Source organism: Ochotona princeps, chromosome 5 (assembly GCF_030435755.1).
Source record: "Ochotona princeps isolate mOchPri1 chromosome 5, mOchPri1.hap1, whole genome shotgun sequence".
Taxonomy (NCBI): domain Eukaryota; kingdom Metazoa; phylum Chordata; class Mammalia; order Lagomorpha; family Ochotonidae; genus Ochotona; species Ochotona princeps.
Window position 1 is genome coordinate 81,406,512 of NC_080836.1, and position 19,444 is coordinate 81,425,955.

A 19,444-nucleotide genomic window follows, 5' to 3' on the forward strand; every position below is an offset into this window, starting at 1 on the left:
TAAAAGAAGAGCTTAACACAATAATAGATAACAAGAGATAAGCTAATGGTCAAGGTTCTGGTCCCCTGGCATTGGGGGTGATAATGATGTGAGAGAATCACGAGAAGGCACCTTCTCTTCTGAGACAGAAGAGAAAGAAATCAGGATGAAGCTGAGGCTGTAAATGTGGGCTGGCTTTCCCCAGATCTGTCAAAGATTGTGACAACTGCCAAGGGATGAGGTAAGAATAGAGAGAGGATGCCCCAAAGTGAGCAACGAGGGATTTGGCCACTCTTGGGGGTTTAGTTAGAGCTGACTGGACATCTATGAAAAAATCAAAGGCCCACTGAAGTGGAAGACCACAGGTTTGAAGCAACAATACCTTTTCTGAATCCTAAGTCTCTGAGTTAGGATCCCTCTTCTGGAATCCCATGAAACTCCATGATTCTACTCTGAGAGTGCTTGCCACACTATAGTAGGAGACTACCCTCTCTCTTACTCACTGCTGTCTGTACTCCTGGGAATCTAGCACAATTTCTTCTACTGTTTCTGATGCATGCTAAGTATTGAATGAATAATGAATACGCATCAGCATGTGGCAGCCATGAGACTTCTGCTGCTGCTCTCAGAAGCCAATATAGATAGTGATGTTAACAATCCGGGGGAATTAGAGGATTGCAAGATGGAGAAGAGGAGAGGAGTGCCAATGGAAAGTAATAGGTTGGAATATGACCTTTGATGGTCAAATATCTTCTAATGTTTAAGTTCTGTTTCTTACTGACTGCCTTAGGATCTACTGAGACTTGTATTATCAAGGAGACAACATTTAAACATCAAATAGCTTCTACTTGAAAAATAAATTTGGGACTGGAGAAAATAAACATTAGGATTTAACTGTTAAGTGATAATGTTAATGACAACTTTTTTTTACAGGTAATTCCTATTTGAACCCTTAGAAATCACATTTACACAATCATCATGTTAAAGTTTGAATACCTCATAGCTTTTGGTCAGCATTCTTGTCCTGATTTTGAAACCAGGGATATATTCATGTTGTCTCTGTCAGTGCTGAGCCTAGAACATGGACACACAGTCCAGGAGGCTGCATGAACCTAAAAAAAGTCTCAGTGTTAAACTCATTAGTTTAGTAATAATTGGAACCCATTTCCCCTGACATCTCAATCAGTTAAATTTACATGCCTGCTTTAATGATCTTCTTCGTCTTCTTTATTTTGAGCCACTGAAGATTTCTGTTTTTTCTTTTCACAGATGTTCTATTTAGATAATAACAGACAGGACAACAAGAGAAGATTTGCACAGATTTGATAACTTCATGAGTAAGGAACATTCCCAAGCAATAATACTGCATTAAAAACTAATTTCTATAGGGATAATTAAACTTCACATCACTTTAATAAATAGGTACTGAAAATCTACTCTGTGGAAACACTGAACAAAGGGGAAAATATATGCTGTTCCTCTTTCTAGAAAATGGTAAGAGTGACACAAATAACTGCAAAAGAAAGCATAGTTGTGGGAAGACACAAAGGCAGTGCAAATTTAGTAACAAGAAAGAAACTGCTTTTTGTGTTACCTGAAAGGCCTTTCCCAATTACACTATAAATAAACCATCTTAATGAATTGCATATTATAAATGTTCTGTATTGGTAAATGATAAATTTGTAACAGTGTTATAGTATTACATTGGGAAGAAAACTTAGCTAATAGAAGCCATTAAAATTTCAGTGACAATAACCAATATATAAAATGAAAATAAAACCTGGAAACCAAAAAGCAACAAAAACAATTGAGGAACAAATTATTAAATGGTGGAAGTTATCACAACGGAATATGAATACAGAGAAAAATAAGTTAACTTCATGCCACATTCCTAAGGTTTCATTGGATTTTAAGTGGATACTGGATCACACAGTGTTAAATTTAGAATAATATAAGAATATATTTCTCTTACCTATGAAGAAGAGACATGCGCCTGTTAAACCTTACATTTTGTATCATTAACAAAATAAATTTAAGAAACAGGACACATAGGTTTGCCTTGGAATGAGAAAATTACAGGATCACCTTGAAAGTTTAAAAAAAATTGTTCTCTTTTGTTGTGATCCTGAGTGGTGATTATTCGTGAAATCTGGGAAAGTAGGGCTGGTTTTGCCCAGGTGCTTCTCCTGATGCAAAACTGTCCCTTCATGATGATGCTCAGATCACCTTAACTTTATCGTTATTGCTGTAAAGAGACAGCTTCCTTGTGCAAGAAGACCACAAAGAGATCAAAGCTCAAATCCCCTCCTGCCCACAAGGTGCTATTCGGCTGTTTCTGATTGCAACTGTCATCAACTAAAATGTCTTAAGTGCAAGGTCTAATGAGAAGTCAAGATCAAATTTGAAGAGAGATGTAAAGTGGACAAAGATAAGAAGCTGCAGAAATGAATGCTTTTTCCATGATTTTTAAAAGAAATAATTATTACCCAAAATGTAGCAGCTTAAACCACTTATCCAGCACCCAAGTGAATGGGTTGGCAATTTGGACTGAAGTCACTTGTTTCTCTTGCCTCTGCTTATTTCTTTGGCACCTTGGTCAGCCAAGATTCTGTCTCTAGGGAGTGATGTGATGGTGAATTATTAATACCTTGGGCTATTTTTGACTGCTTTCCCAAGCTACAAGCAGGGAGCTGGATGGGAAGTAGAGCTGTAGGGATATGAACTGGTGCCATATGGAATACTGGCACATGAAAGGTGAGGACTTCAGAAACTAGGCTACCGCACTGAGCCCAGCTTGACTGTAAGTTAGACAATCACTTAAGCTTAATTTGCGAGAATGATTGTCTGGTTGTGTTTCTATGCTTTCAGCGATTGGCTTGTGATTTAGAGGACTGAGTGAAAAAAGATCCACTTTCCATATGGGTTGGGATTATTTGACTTTCTGGAGAGTCCAGATAGAATAAAAACGCAAAGAAAAAAAAGCAGTTATCAACCCCCACTCCCCACCTCTTTCTCTGTAGCTGGGATGCTCTTTTTCCTGCCTTTGGATATCAGGATTTCAGGCTCTTGATCACTGGGCTCCATGACTTAACAGTGACACAATATTCCAGATTTTAAATCCTTTAGATCCCAATGTTCTGAGGCTTTCAGTTGTAAACTGAGTCATTCCATAACACTTCAGGAGTTTCAGCCTGTCGATGGCTCACCTTAGAACTCATACATGATCACATGAATCAGTTCTCAGTTCCTTTAATAAGTTCCCTGTTCTCTACTTCTCTCTCTGTCCAAACACACATGCATATAGGATATATATATTCTTTATATGTGTTTTATATGTGTGTGTGTTATCCTAATTAGAGAGTCTATCCTATATATGTTATTCTATGTATCATTATATATATGCATATGTATCATTATATAGATATATAATTATATATAGATGTATACTATCTCTCTCTCTCTCTCTCTCTAACACACACACACACACACACACACACACACATTCTGGTGGTCTGTCTCATTCTGAACCCTGACAAACACATGTGGCAAGCTCCTGCTGTCGTCTTCTAAAAATATAGCAAGGCTTGTTCCCATGAGCCAGGAGCACAGTCAGAGGCACACAATCAATCATCACAGTCAATGCACACAAGTTCTCATGCCTCTGCTTACACTGGATTGGCTACTGTCTCACAAGTCCAATGAGCCACACAATCAAACCCATATCAAAGTGTGTTGCGTCAGAGAAGCACAGACTTTGTGGTCAGTTTCATGATCTACTCCACATCTCTAGTTGATAAAGGAGAAGGATGGCTTGTGTAATAGGCCCACTGTAAAGTATCGCATAAAAAGTTGACAGTATCAACAGTGTCTCATCCTTATTTTGTAGAGAAGGAAACAGGTCCAGAGCCTTGCTAAGGTGATGTAAAATATGGCTTCCCAGACTGCTGACTGAAGTTTCAGCTCCAAGTTTAGCAATAACAGTTACCTCTGGATTTAAGCTTTAGCTCTGTCATCTCTGGTGAGCTAACCATGTGTGATATCTTTGAGCCTCAGTTTCCTCTCTGTAAGATCAGAACGCAGTATCTCCCTCAGAGAAGATTACATGAAATCTGCCAAGATCCTAGAATTCATTGGGTCCAACTCTATGGTGCATTCTTTGTGAAAACAGTCAAATAAAGCAAACAAAAACCTCTCAAACAAAACAAATAATCAAAGGGATAGCTAAAAGAAAGAAACTGTGATATTTGCATAAAATTAGTGATTGTTCATGCAGTTATTAATTTAAAAAGTTATGATTGGTGATCTCCTTTGGGCCTGATACTGTGCTAAGCACTGAGAGTACAGTGTTGAACAGAAATATAGATTCCTGGCCTCATGGATCTTAGAGTCCAATGGCAGAGACAGACAACAATCAAATGATCAAACAAATAAATGTAAAAATTACAGCCTTAAAGACATTTGATTAGTTCTTTTATAAGAGTATATAATTGGATGATACAATCCAATTGAGAATGAGGAGACAATAATGGGAATAAGCATATCAGAAAGCAAAGATACTTTGCAGTATGCATCTCTACTCCCGAATAAAGAAGACTCCCAATGAAACTGCTAAATATACTGTGATAATATGATACTAGATTTTCAACCATTGCCAATAACTATAATTCAATGATGCACTGAATAGCTGGATGTTGAATTTGTAACTATTGCTGAAGAACTCTACTGTTGTAATAATAATATGGGGGGCAGATGGAAGAGGGTAGAGAATAGCAATGGAGTAAGGGGAGGTGGAGAAGGGAGTCCCTGTATCTACAAAACCATATCATGAAAAATAATGACAACTTAAAAATTTAAAAAGTCCATATGCCCAAGGAAGAATGACTGAGTGGGCCGTAATGTTTCTAGATGAAGCAATCATGCACAGTAGCAAGTGTGGATGACATAGGTGTGGAGAGTCAAGCAAACTGAATACAAATTGTTAGCAGCACATTGGTTTCTATGGGAAACTCGAGAGCAAAATTCAAAAAAGATGTTGAAATCACTCCTCTGGCTTTGTACTTGATTTTAAAAGTGTAAATGTGATATAATAGCTTTTGGAAAGAAGTTTACTTGTTTACCATTTAAGGGGTTAAATTTTATGCATGTCACAAAGACAGCTAAAAGATGATATTCTCTGCACCATATCATCATTTAATCACAGATTTTAGAAATCAGCCAACACATAGATGTTCAGGTTGGATCCTCAACTTGAGTACCTTTATAGTAACCACTATGTATTTGATATGGTAGCGTGTTTTTCCTACAATTGCAAAGTGGCTGTGGATGTGATTGTAAAATATTCTATGTTAATAAGAAATGCAGGAAATTAGAAGCAGATATGTGAAAGATTTGGATATATTTGTTAAAATATTTGTGAAATTGGTGACCGAAACAGAAATTTCAAGTGGCTTCTGTATCTTCTAAGGTAAACCCAGACTGCATTTATGGCTTCCTGAAGAAATGTTGGAAGTTCCTGGAACTTTCATCTGGAAATGACAGATAAATTATTTAAGCTAATTTGCAAAATTAAACTGTGGGAATAAACATAGACTTTACCAAAGATAGAGTTGGTCCAAATCTCTATCCTCAGTTAGGTACATCTTTTTCCCTTCTGAACTTAAGCTTCCTTGTAGGACAAAAATAATCACCACGTCACAACCAAAGTGTTAAATATGCAAGAACCTAAGGAGTACTCAGTTAGGTCATTAAAGGCCCTTCTCTTTCATAGACTTGAACTTTTGGGGGCACTTTGCTTCTTTCAATTTGGCTAATTTGACAACATTGTAGGTTTGCTTGCTTTAGTACTAAAATTTGTATAAACATATCTGCATGTCTATCCAGGCAAACTTGGGTAAGCTTGTGTATTCATTTCATGTTGGCTTCAGATGATTGAAGACGCCTTTGTCTGAATTAGTCTCAGATTCTTATCTGAGATTTTGACAATCCAGACAATACAAAATGGTGACAGTAAGGCTAGGTCTTCTGAATCCATCCTAGAACATGTTCATAAGCTGACCTTTGCCATAATCCTGGGTCCTTAGAAAGTCCTGAAAGAGAAGTGAGGATACTTTTCTCCTTCCAGGATGAGATCTTGCTTTTCTTTTACAGCTCAGGCAGTAAGCTGATTGACCCAGATTGTTTTCTGTCAATAGAACTGGAAGGGCCTGTTTGCCTGGTTCTGTTGTTCACTACTGTGTGGGATGAGACTGTTACTGATTGAATACTGCAACTCTCACCCCAGTGCTCTCTTAGTTGATTGGGTGATCATTGTTTAAGAACCCTGAACATAGCTGATCAGGGTTGCTCTCCTCTCCCACGCATGAGGAATGAGCCAGTCCACTGATTGGCACCAGCTCGTGATAAGACTCCTAAGGTTCTAAATTCTACCTCTGACTCGTTTCTGGGATAGATAAAACTTACTTGGTTTTCATTTAACTCTTTTTTGTTTTCTCTCCAAAAATCTTTTGCTAGACCATGAACTATTGAGTTCTGTTAGAGAAAAACCATGATGCTAAAGTGTACCACAAAGACGATGGGGCATCTATTGTGAAAAATGTAGACATTTTGCAGAGCACCATTTTCAGTTCCCTCTTTGATCTTTGATCTATTTTTGCAAGTCTGCACATGGTAGACAATGAATAAACACCCAAACATCCTTCCCAAGAAAACACAGGATGCATAATGTTTAGTGAAATGTGCCCTGAGGTCTTTCTCTATGACAAGGCTTGAACAGGAAAAATAGAAAACCAGGCTGTATCTTATTTTCAATAGCCATGATTTGAATATGTTGTGTCCCCACCAAATCTCATGTTGTTTCTTGGTCCCTGGGCCAGTTTTGATGTGAGGGAAGGCCTAGCAAAAGATATTGGCTTCATGGTAGTAGAATCTTCATTAATAGATTAATGGTGCCTTGCGGGAAAGAGTTTGTACTCTTGGAGGATTGAATTAGGAGTTGTTACAAAGCAAGGTACCTGTCTGCCCTCATATCTTCCGCCATGCTCATTTGCCCATCCACTTTCCACTGTGACTTAAAACCATGTGAGGCCCTCCACAGAAGCTGATCAAAAGTTAGTGTCTTCCTAGACTTCAGAGCTGGCTGCCAAAATAAATTTTAAAAAATAAATATTCAGTCACATATTTATTCATAACAGCAAACATCCCCAACCAGGGTCCACAACATAGAAAGTGATGACTCTCAGAGATTTTCAGACCCAGTTGTACATTGGAATCACCTGTGGAAATTCCTAAGCATTGGTATTGTTAGATGATGACTGCCGACCGCCTGCTGGCTGGTGAAATAATATCAGCAAGTTGTTCAAAGTTGTAATGGAAGCTTTTTTGGAAAATCCACTCCTGGGCCCCTTCGCGCAGAATGGAAGGAAGATGGAGGCGAAAAGGGCAGCTGAGGTATGTGTCCAGGAGTTGTAGACTCCTCTAGACATGGGGGCTGGCAAAGGGGCTGTCTAGGCCCCAATTATGTAAGGAATGTCAATGTCTGTTCAGGTGTGCTATTGGGCGGCTGGAATCCCACCAGGCCAATGACAACTTGGTTCCTGTGGCCCCTCCTGTTCTGTACCTAAGCCTGGGAGACATACCAGGTCTGGAGCAGATCCAGCCCCTTGCATCCAGTGCCCTGGGTAGCCATCAGGTATGGCCACACCACCACCCGAAATTCTGATGCAAGTGGTCTGCGGAGGGAGGTGACTTCAAAGTTCCCCAGATATTTCTTTAAAAAAATCAAGTTAGTGAACTAGTGGATTTCGCAACTCAGATGTATGTAGGTATGAAGGCATTTTGATTGAAATCAACCCTCCGGGTAATCCTATGGGAAGTATTTTCACTTTAGTTTTTACCTATATGAAAATTAAAAGTTGAGAAAGACCCAGTGATTTACCTCTGCGGCTTGCTAGTGAGAGAGCACAAAAGAAGGAAAGCTATATTATGGTTGTCTGGTAGTTACAAATTTGTACTGTTCTTATTACACTGTATAATAGAATCCACTAAACCAGCAAATGTTTAGCAAGTATTGACTGTATGCCAGGCTCTGTTCTAGAACCTGACCATAAAAGCTGTGCTCAAAAACAGTCTCCATCCAATTCTGATTTTGGAGACAGAACCTGTTCTTCCGTTATCTCAAAAAAGAACTCTTGGTTGTGGAGAAAGTGTGGTATTAACATGGCTTCCCACTAGCAGCAGAGACTTGAACTGGTGTCCATATGGGATATTGGTGCTGCAGGCAGTAGCTTTATTCGTTATGCCACAGGGCCAGCTGCATCCATACATATTGATACTATCTATCATCTATCTAACTGTCTATCTATCCATCTATATGTTTCTGTCTATATCAACCTCTGCGTATGACAAAAAAATAAGATTTGTCTCTGTGTCTGGTTTATTTCACTTCATATAATGATTTCTAGTCCCACATATTTTATTATGAATGTCAGGATTTCATAAGGTAAATAAATCTATGCATTTCATGTATACAAATTTAGCGGCATGGTGATACTTCCCACCCAGCCCTTTCTCCCAACTATTCTACCAACCTCCTACCTTCTTCCTTTCTTATTTTTTTAAAAAATTTTTACAGTGACTTACTTTCACTTTATGATTTTTTTAAAGAAATGTTTGCTTTGTTGTTGAGTTCCTTATATATCCTGGATTATAAGATGCATATTTTGGAAATATTTTTCTCATTCTACTATCTCTTCATTCTGTTCATTGCTTACTGTACAGAAGCTTCTTAGTTTGATATAATCCCATTTGTGTATTTTTGCTTTTATTTCCTATACTTTCGGGGTCTCAGTTAAAAGGCCGTTGTCTATGGCAGTGCCTTGGAGTGTTCCTCTTTGTTTCCTTTCAGTACTTTCATTGCTTCAGATATTACATTTAGATCTGTGATACATTTTTTAGTTGATATTTGTGTAGGATATATGTAAGGGTCTTGTTGTAAGCTTTTGCACGAAGAAATTAAATTTTCATAGCACCTGAAGAAGCTGGTTTTTCTCCAGGGAATGTTTTTAGAACATTTGTCAAACAAAAATTGGTAGTAGATACAGGAATTTAATTCAGCAGTTTCATTTCTACTCCAGTGGCCTGTGTAGCATTTTTTGTTTGTTGCCATACTGTTTCTTTTTACCTGTAGTTTGCTAATTAATGCTTAGCATATTAGATATGAATCTAATAACAAATGTTTGTGTCTATTTTCACTCCATTTCCATGATGTTTTGCTATAATATTCTTATAGGATGACTTTAAATCTTGTATTGTCATTCCTTACTCCTCCAGCTTATTTGTATTTCTCCACTTTGTTTTGCCTTTTCAGTGTCTTTTGTGCTTCCATGTGAATTGTGAAGAATGTGATTAGTACTTTCAATAGATAGATAGTATGTTTCTGCTCAGTTCTTGTGTGACAGAGAGGCAAACAGCTTCCTCTAGTCTCTCTTTTTTTTTAAAGGGCAATCCTCCCTCATGACCTAATAGCATCTTAGGTGCCTCACCTCTCAGCATCATTTCTCTAGGAATGAAGTTTGCCATAAGAATTTTGGGAAGGGCCAGTGATTTGGCTTGGTGGGTAAAGTTGCCCCTGTAGCTCTGGCATCCTTTGTGAGCACTGGTTTGAGTCCTGCTTACTCCAGTTTCCATCCTGCTCTAGATTCTTGTGCCTGGGAAATCAGTGCAGGATAGCCAAATGCTTGGGACCCTGCCACCCATGTGAGAGACTCAAAGGAGTTCCTGGCTCCTGGCTTCAGACCAGCCCAGCTCAGGCCATTATGGTCATTTGGGGAGTGAATTAGGGGGTGGATTCTGTGTCTCTGTCTCTCTTTCTATAATTCAAATAAATAAATCTTTTCAAAATTTTTTTTTTCACAAACTCTCAGACTATAGCAGATAGTATGACCAATAAAAATCTTCTGTGACTAAATTTTCTTTATTTATTTTGGATCAATAATCAATCCTACTCCACAAACTCTGCTTTGTGTGGCTTTAAGCACTGTGTCTCAGACACAGTAAGAATTCTACAACAGTTGTTTTTACACTAGTATTAAGTATTTTAAATTTTAAAGACTTCCCAGAGGAGTAAAACGGTAACCTCCTAGGGAATGAAGGAAATGATAATAGGCACAGAAAAACTAGGGTAAATAAGTCCACTCTCCACTGACACTATTCCTAGGAATGGAAATAACAAGCAGAAATTCTGCAAATTCTGAGTGGAACTGAGCTTTCTGAATGCATTTGTATTTATTCAATAGTATAATAATTTTAGCAGAAACTACTTTCTCTGTGTGTAAAATCATTCTCAACTTATAAAATAAAGAGCCACATCTTTCAAAAATTATTTTAGAGATAAAATGCTAGTTTACAGGAATATGAATCCATGAATTACATTAGATTAACGATATTTTATACAAAATCTTCTATGCTGGAAAATGTTATTATTTTATAAACAGAATGAAGATTATGTAGATTATACATGGCTGATTTTAGTAGCTAAGATGCTGCTCTTTTTACACAGATGCTGCATTTTATAAATCTGTTTTTCCAATATGTACAAGGCTGAAAAGCTCTACCCACCCCTCTTTTAGGAAAATCTTCTCAAGAACTTTGGATCTAGATATTTCATTATCAAAGAGAAAACAGTTCCACATCTTTCTGCTTGAATTGTTTGCATTTTCTCTTCTGCATTGTGTGGTCTCCTGCTAGGATAACCTTGGATAGAGCTATAATCTTGTTAAAGATCATTGTTATTTGTGTCACTGGTAATTACACAACACATTCTGTTGATTTTATAGCAAGCTTTCTCATGCATTATTTCACTTGATATGCTCCACAACCATGAATAGGAGGCAAGATAAGTATAATTTTTCTTTTTAAAATTTTTATTACAAATCAGATATACAAAGAGAAGGAGAGACAGAGAAGATGTGCCATCTGCCGATTCACTCCCCAGGTGGCAGCAATGGCCAGAGCTGAGCCAATCCGAAGCCAAGAGCCAGGAGCCTCTTCTGGGTCTCCCACACAGGTGAAGGGTCCCAAGACTTTGGGCCATCTTTGACTGCTTTCCCAAGCTACAAGAAGCGAACTGGATGGGAAGCAGGGATGCCGGGATTAGAACCAGCACCCACATGGGATCCCGATGCTTGCAAGGGTGAGGACTTTAGCCTCTAGGCTACTATGCCTGGCTCTTTTTTCCTTTATTAAAAATTTTTACAGAAGAAGGCTAGTACAGCTTGTCAAAAAACACATGGCTGAAAAATGGTGGAAACAGAAGTAGAACTCAAGGCTTCTAATTCCTAACACATTGCTCTACATGTTGTCTTGAGAACCTAAAAAATGCAATAAATTATGTAATAAACTATGTAAAAACGTAACAAACCATAATGACCTATAGTCAATAGAAACTAGAAAGCATAGGCAATGAGCCTGAGGCAAAATTCAGAGAAGGAAGAGATGCTGGTGCTAACTGATGGCCTTCCATTGCAGCATCTGTGCAGATGATGGAAGCCAAGAATCAGAATGCTGGTTGTCTTCATCAACTTTGCCATGGTGATGATCCCACAACCGTTCTCTTTGAAAACTAGTTGGTGGCTGGTATTGAATACACTGTCCGACTGAGAAGAGAAAGGCAACCAGTGGTTAATTCCCTAACTGATTGACTCTGCTACATCTGGTTGTCCAGGCAGATGGCTAGGGGTTCACCAGGAACTTCAATCTCTTCTCTAGGATCTCCCCATCTCCTGGCCTTCTCAATGCCATATTCTATGTATACAAGAATGAATGTCTTCCCTCCTCCTCTGATTTTCCTTGATAATCCAAACAAAAATACTTCAGCAAAAGGAAAGTAATGAAGTTTCTCACCTTGATAAGAAAGTTGAGGATCTGCCTTTGTTTCTCAGAATTGCGAGCATGTAAGCAAGAATGAGTCCCATTGACTATAAGAATGATAAGAAAGCTATGGTTCATCTACTCCATGGAATACTACTCAGCTATTAAAAAAACAAAATGCAGTTCTTTGTGGCCAAATGGGCCAAACTGGAAACCATAATGCTAAGGGAAATGAACCAATCCCAAAAGGTTAGATACCACATGTTTGCCTTAATTTAAGATGATATGATGTTAAGCATAACATGTTATGTTATGGATATTATGTCATATGTAGTATATAAACTAAAATTGAACTGTGAATGGGGGGTCACAGAAAGTGGTTAAGAAATCACATTTATTTTTAACATGTTGACTGCTCAATACCATGTCAATTAATTCCATAACGATGTTAAGTGCTGCAGATGGTATATTAGTGCTTTTATTTGACCGGGATGATACTCTGCTGACTCTGGCCTCGGACCAGAGAGGGTCTACCCAATAAGTAGTTGGACTTGACTGGACTATAAGATGTTGGACTCTATGCTTGGCATATACTTGCAAAGAGGGAATTTCAACTGAACTTGAACTATGGTTATGCAACAAGGTGGAGGAACCCACCATGGGGGGAGGGTGGGGGGGGAGAATCCCAGGTTCTATGTAATTACAACACAATGTAATTAATGAATAAATTTAATTTAAAAAAAAGAATGGTGCAATGATCCATCAGGTTAATCCTCAACCTGTGGCACCATAATCCCATATGAGTGATGTTTCACTTCTGAAGTAGCTCCGCACTTATGCCTGTGAGAGCAGCAGAGGATGCTCAAGTCCTTGGACCCCTGAACTGATGTGGGAGACCTGGAGCAAGCAACTGGCTCTGGGCTTAGAATTGGCTCAGTTCTAGCCATTGTGGTCATTTTGGGAGTGAGCCAATGGATAGAAAATCTCTGTCTCTCCTTCTCTTTCTGTAAAATCTGCATTTTTAATAAAAATAAATAAGTCTTTTTAAAAAATACAGCAAGTTTAGTACTTATTTAGCAAGTATGAGTATGTCTGGCTGTTTTGAAAGCCTGTTAAGACATGGCCATTTGGAATCATCCCTGCTATTTCCAAGCTTCAATTTTGTTTCTTTATCCACAAAGTCCGGAAATCTCCTCATGACTAAAGACCAACTACATTCATTTTTCGTTTGTCCTTAAGTCTGGCTGCTCTATGGGCTGGATTAGGAGAAGCAGATATGCAGATGGTGTTGTTGTAAGAGCAAATAAATTGGGAGGGGGTCTGGGAGTGGGCAATCCCCGGAAAAGACAAAGAGGAGAGGAAACAGGAGAAGGCAAGTGGAGCTTTCTATTCCGTGAGGCAGGTGACACCTGTGAAGGGACAAGAAAGGGAATTTGGGTAAGCAGTACCACAGGCTGGGGCATGCTCCAAGAAGATGGCTCCCAGAGCCCTGCCATCACTCCGTACTCTATCATTGGCTGGTGTATTTCCAGGTTTTACAGTCTCAGTGTGAATCCTGAATCAGAGTCTGAAGGCACCCACAAGATCCTGGCAACAGTTTCTCTCATGAAGGTAGATAAGAGTTGTGTACTTCCACAGTTGCCAGAGTTGGGCAAAGGGAGGCAGATGGTCACAGCATGCTAAGCACCTACCCATAGGAGAGTTCTTCCAAAAAATTTCATGGAAGATGCAATTAAAAGTCAAGTTTATTTTGGTACAGAAATAGTTTAAATCCACGCATAGGTTTTTCATCATGTGTATTTTCCAAGAATTTTTCCATGACTCCTCATCTATGTGACAGTCTAGGTCTAGCCACCAATGGTTTATGTCATCTGAGGAGGGCACAGAGATTCAACCATCTCTCCTATTCTTCATTTATTTATTGCTTTAAGCAATAATGATAATCTGCTGAGGTTTCTGTCAGAAAAAAAAAATCTGGCTTTTACCTCTTCTGCCACTAAGACATTATTAATTTCCGAGTGTTAAACAGCTTATATTTCCCCCTAGTCCACCTCCATTTCTCCATATGATCAAAACTAATATATCATCTATTTGAGGCCAAGCCATCAACCACACCCTAAATTGCTGTCAATCTGATATACCTCTTGTTTGAACTGTGCTGGTACTTTGGTCCACTGGCTAAATCATGGCTTATGTCCCAGTTCATTTGATTCAGTGTTCCATGCACAAAAGGGGCACAGTGAGTGATGAAGTTTATTACAATGTTCTGTGGTTCAGGGTCAATGAAAGCAACTACGAAGTAGCAGAGCTGACTTGGCTGTGTGCCTTCCCAATTCTTAAACCACTGAGGCTGTTTACCTTCAAAATGACCCTAGCCTTTCGTAATAATATTTCATAGCAGCCGCATTCCCACTGCCATGGCAACCAGCCATGAAGCTTTGAGTCCAGAGAAACATGGGCATAATTTTGCGAACACATTATTTTGGAGGATGAAGATGAAGGAAAGAAAGAGGGCTGGCAGGCAATAAAAAGAGGTTGATTTTTTAAAAACAAATATTTCTGCCAATTACAATTTAATCCTCCTCTAAATCAGTTGTCTCCAAGGTCCTTTTATTTCTTTCATCCCATTACTTACTCTATCAAAGAACATAGCTCTCACCATAATAGGAACTAATTCCATTTGTTTTTTTCTGGAACAATGTTTATGTTTTGGCAGGCTTTCCCTTGTGTGACTTAAAGAACCACATGTGTTTGCAGGCATTCTGTCAAGTAGTTTAAAGACTATAAAACTTGCAGTCATATTTTTTGGAGTAGATTTTATTCTTATGGCTTTAAAACACAATCAAATACAAACAAGAATTCCATTAGTACTTGAATATTGTAATAATAGAGTTGAGAACAAATTTTATTGCTTTAGAACCATAAAACAGCAATAATAAAAAAACATTATGATCGTGAATAAATTGTATTGAGATGACTAACAATAAAGCTGTAAAATACAGTGATAAGACTAATCTAATCACCAGAAGAGGTGTGATAATAATTCACCCTTGTTAGTGAGGAGCCCATAGTTCCGGCTCATTGGCCCTCAGTGAGCTGGGTTGCTGGTTGCATTCCATAAGGCTACAGAAGGATCATCTTTGGCCAGTGGGGTTGGCAGAAGATCACATATTACAGTGAAATTGAACATGAGGATTAAAGGCAATCCAGTTATCAGGGACTATTAGGAAAATCCTGTGTAGCAGCACTGGACATCATCCATGCTGAGCCTTTTCCAAGGAGCAGCAGAATGACAGGAAAAGCCATGCAACTCTTAATTCCTTCTCTCTCTTTTTTTTTTTAAAGATTTATTCCATTTTTATTACAAAGTCAGATATACTGAGAGGAGGAGAGACAGAGAGGAAGTGGAGGTGCTGGGATTAGAACCAGTGGCCATATGTGATCAAGGCGAGGACCTTAGCCACTAGGCCACGCTGCCAAGCCCATTACTTCCTTCTCTTTTGTGTGGAATCAACAGCTCCATTGTAACTCCTGCTCTGGAATCAGCAATGCATGTTCCCTCACTTAGGGAAAGGGAAAGTGCTGTGGATACTGTATTTTATCCTTGTTGTGAAAATCAAAATTCAAATTAAAGATTCATTAAGTAATTGTATGTCTTTATTTTCATTTCAATTGAAATGTGGAGATAGAGACAGACAGACAGAAAGAAATCTTCCATCTGTTAGTTCACTCCCCAGATGCCTGCAGCTGTTGCCTGGGCTAGGCTGAAGCTGAAGGCCATAACCTCAGTACAAAGAGGGTGACAGGAACCTTGTTATTTGAACTATTACCTGCTGCCTTCCAGTGTGCACGTTAATAAGAAGTTGGAATCAGAAATGGAGCTGGGATTTAAACCCAAGCACTGTCATACAGCATATGGGGGTTCAAAATGAAATTTCACCCATCTACCAAATTCAAGGTTTCTGGATTAAATACATCCAAAGGAGGTGATGAAAGACTACAACATATATTTTCCTTTAACATGCAATTATCTTTGATGAATTAGACTAATTGAGCTTTCTACACCCACTGCCTCCACCTGCTCATTTCTTTTTCCTTCTGTAACCAACTCAGGTCAGGCCTTTGTCCCTCTCACACACTGAAGTTGCTCTTAGAGGTTCCCAGAAGCATCTATTCTACCAGTTTTAATGAATAAGTTATTAGTCTTCGATTGATGCCGTTTCTAAAGTTTGGCTCAATGTGTGACTTATTTTCTTGAAATGTTTTCCTCATTGAGCTTCTGAGACACAACCCCTTAAATAGCAAGGATTCCTTTTCCTCGCCATAAAAAAGAACTAAATCCTGTCTTTTGCAACAAAATAGGTACAACTGGAAACCACTAGACTTAATCAAATAAGCCAATCCAACAAAAACAAATATCACATATTTTCCATGATCTATGGTAACTAAGACACAGAATGAAAAAAAAAAGAATCTATGTGAGTGATGTTTTGGGATTTGATTATTGTTTGCAGCCTTTATCTAAACTCTTAAGAATAGCTGGGTTTTTCCTACATCCTAGTTGCCTGAATTCTTTACCTATTGGGGTGGTAAGCCTCTGACTGCAAAGTGAACTGAAAGTTATGCCATTGTAAAAATTATGAAAAACAAAAAGAAGGAAGAAAGGAGGAGGGAGGGTTGAGAATGCAGAGGGTGGAAAGTATCACTATTCTAAATCTGCATTGTAGATGCGTAAGATAAACTAAAAAATTTTTAAAGATCTTAAAGCTCTTTAAAAGAATGATTACTATGAGTGAAAGAAGCCATCATTCTCTGCGAAGTCACAAAATCCAGATTTCATCCTTTCCTTTCCAAAGGAAAACCATGTTTTATGTTTCAGTGCTGGTGTTTTTTTATCCACAGAAAAGCTAATGCACGTAACTAAAAGAATAAAAGGAAAATGCTTCAAAGTAAATAAATAAATGCAGTGTTCACTCTGAGCTGGAATTTACCTTGTTTGGATCTTCAGCAGCAATCTTGGGCTAAGACAGTTAAGACCTTACCTTTACCTTTAGAGACTCCAACGTATCTTAGTTATGTCTGAAAACTGTATTTTCTGCTAGAGTTCCTCCAGTGAGATGGATGTGGGGGGAAGGTAAATCTCTTGGGCATTTCTATTTGGAGAGACATTGACTTTCTTTCTTTTTTTTTTTTTTTTACGATACCAGTATGTCATCCACCAGAGAAGGCCTTTGACCCCAAATAGGGGTCAAAGTAAACACACAGGATACAGGGAGATTCCAAATGTTCACAGTGCCCCCCATGAACAGAGCAAAACACAATGTGTCTGATGTATCCAGCAGTCTGTGTGGAGGGAAGAGCAAGCATGAGTGGCTGATCCTGAGGACAGGTGCGAGGGACTCCAAGATATATTCCAAGGAGACTTTATACTTTATAAACATATTCAAAGGAGGAAATTTCTGGATCTGGGGGAGTCAAGAGCTTACACAAATTCAGCTTCAGAAAAGAAATGAAATATCAAACGACAAAATAGTTTCCACTCTCGAAATGTGTTGGAGGACATGATGAGGGTAATGAGGCAGTTACTCCAGTGTTTTTTGCTGAGACATTCACTTATCTTAATTGTGGGAGTCAATATCTTGTTGCAATCTCAGATACTTGGTGCACTGACACGCAAGCTAGACATGGGATTTTCTTGCTGTCTCTGTGGAAGAATGAAGATTCTACTTGGGACGCTTTGCATTTGGGGCCTGCTGGTTCCTAGGGGGCTGGGATATGATAGGTGAGTGTGAATTGGGAAAGAGGGCTGGCTGCTGTGGTGAAGAACATCTACTGGAATACTTTTGGTTCAAAATCTATAAAGCTGGAGTCTCTCTCCTTCCTGTTCATACACACCAGCTTGAAATGAGAACAATAAAGATCACTGAAAATTTACCATTGAACAGCACTCTAATAATCATTAAAAATAAATATCTGTCAAACTTCTCCTAGCCCAATAAATGACCTGTCAGTTGATACACTTCATGCTTTCAAAAAGAAAATGTAATAAACACATTTTCATAGTGTTCTCTATTTTATAGTTTCTCAACTGGTAAATCATTGTTCTAATTATTAAGAAAAATGATTAAGATGATAAATGTTTTGGGCTGGATGGTTAATTATATATATATATATTCACACACAGTACTATTACTAGAATTTTTAGATAAAAATTTTTGTTATAAAAATTATAACAAATGGTATTTGTAATCCATTTAAAATATTTTAACTTCTAATAATTTGTTTTGTTTTTCCAATTTATGCTTTCCTATTTTCACAAATAATGTCATCATGAGGAATTAGCTACATATGTTGATTATTTCATAAATCACCTGGAACTATAATGTGTTCAGTTTGGTGGCCTTTCTCTATTGCTAATGTATCACAACATCTCTGAATACATAATATGTACAAAATCATCACACTGTGTGAGTACATTCTGAGAAATGCATTTTTCCATTGTATGTATGTTTATTTATTTATTAGTTATTACTTATTTATTTATTTGAAAGGCAGAGCAATAAAAACAGAAGGAAGAGAAAGGGGGAGTTCTTCCATGCGCTGGTCCCCTTCTCCATAGGACATTAACAGACAGGTCTGTGTTGGGTGACCAGGTCACTCAGGCCAACTTCTGCTGCCTTCTCAGGTACATTGGCAGAGAGCTGAACTGAAAGAGGCATAGTTAAAACTCACGTCTTACACTGACTTGAAACGCTGGCGGCTTATGGGATCACTATTGTATGTGCTGTGCCATTCACGCAAACACTGTGTGACTATACTAAACTGTGTGAGCATAGTTTCCATTTAGTTTTCTGTTGTTCACATAGAACATTATTTTGCTCATTTGACACATCTCATGAAGTATATGTTGTTAGAATCGGTATTTCCTTTTTTGCTTCATAGTTATAATTATTTTGCAATGAATTTCCTTGCCTAGAACAGAGAGCACCACTCTCAGTTTTACCCCTTATCAATACTGTGACCTCAGGTTGTTGCTTATATTTACAGACAGTCTGATTTCAGATACATTATGAGAGTCCATGGCTTATATGATGCTCAACACCTGTTTGGAAATTGTCCTCATTTTTTATCTTATATACTGATCTTCATAGAAATGGTATATTTATCTTCTTTTCTGAAATTCTTGATACGTAACTTAGAGACAACAATTTTTACATGTTTCACAGGGAGACTAATAAAAAAATGGCCACTTAAAAGCATCAAGCACCTCAAAATTTACACATCATTTTGATCTGATCCCTGTCTCTAGATGCTTATACTGAAGACACAAACAGACAGAAAAATAACAGAAAGTGTCTTATGTACTGAGGTGAAGGTCTATATATAAAATACACATTGTCAAATTTGGAAATAATTTAAATTCCTTATGTCTGTTTATATATGATACAACAATTTGAGAGAAAAGTAATTGCGAAAAAAAACCCAGTTTGACAGCATAAGAAAAAGCATGTCTTAACTAAAGGAAGGATACAGAATACACAATATACCAAAATGATAATATTTATCATTGGTTGTTTTTTTCCTTCCCTCAACTATTATT

The 19,444-nt window shown here is 38.0% G+C and overlaps 1 protein-coding gene across 1 annotated transcript in view; it reads left to right on the forward strand.

The window, feature by feature from the left end:
• The first annotated feature begins 583 nt into the window (after positions 1-583).
• Positions 584-19,444, forward strand: part of CPO (carboxypeptidase O) — a 46,727-nt gene continuing 27,866 nt past the window's right edge. The window contains exon 1 of the mRNA XM_058664288.1: positions 584-699. Coding sequence (XP_058520271.1) covers positions 584-699 — 116 coding nt within the window. The remainder of the gene's footprint in view (positions 700-19,444) is intronic.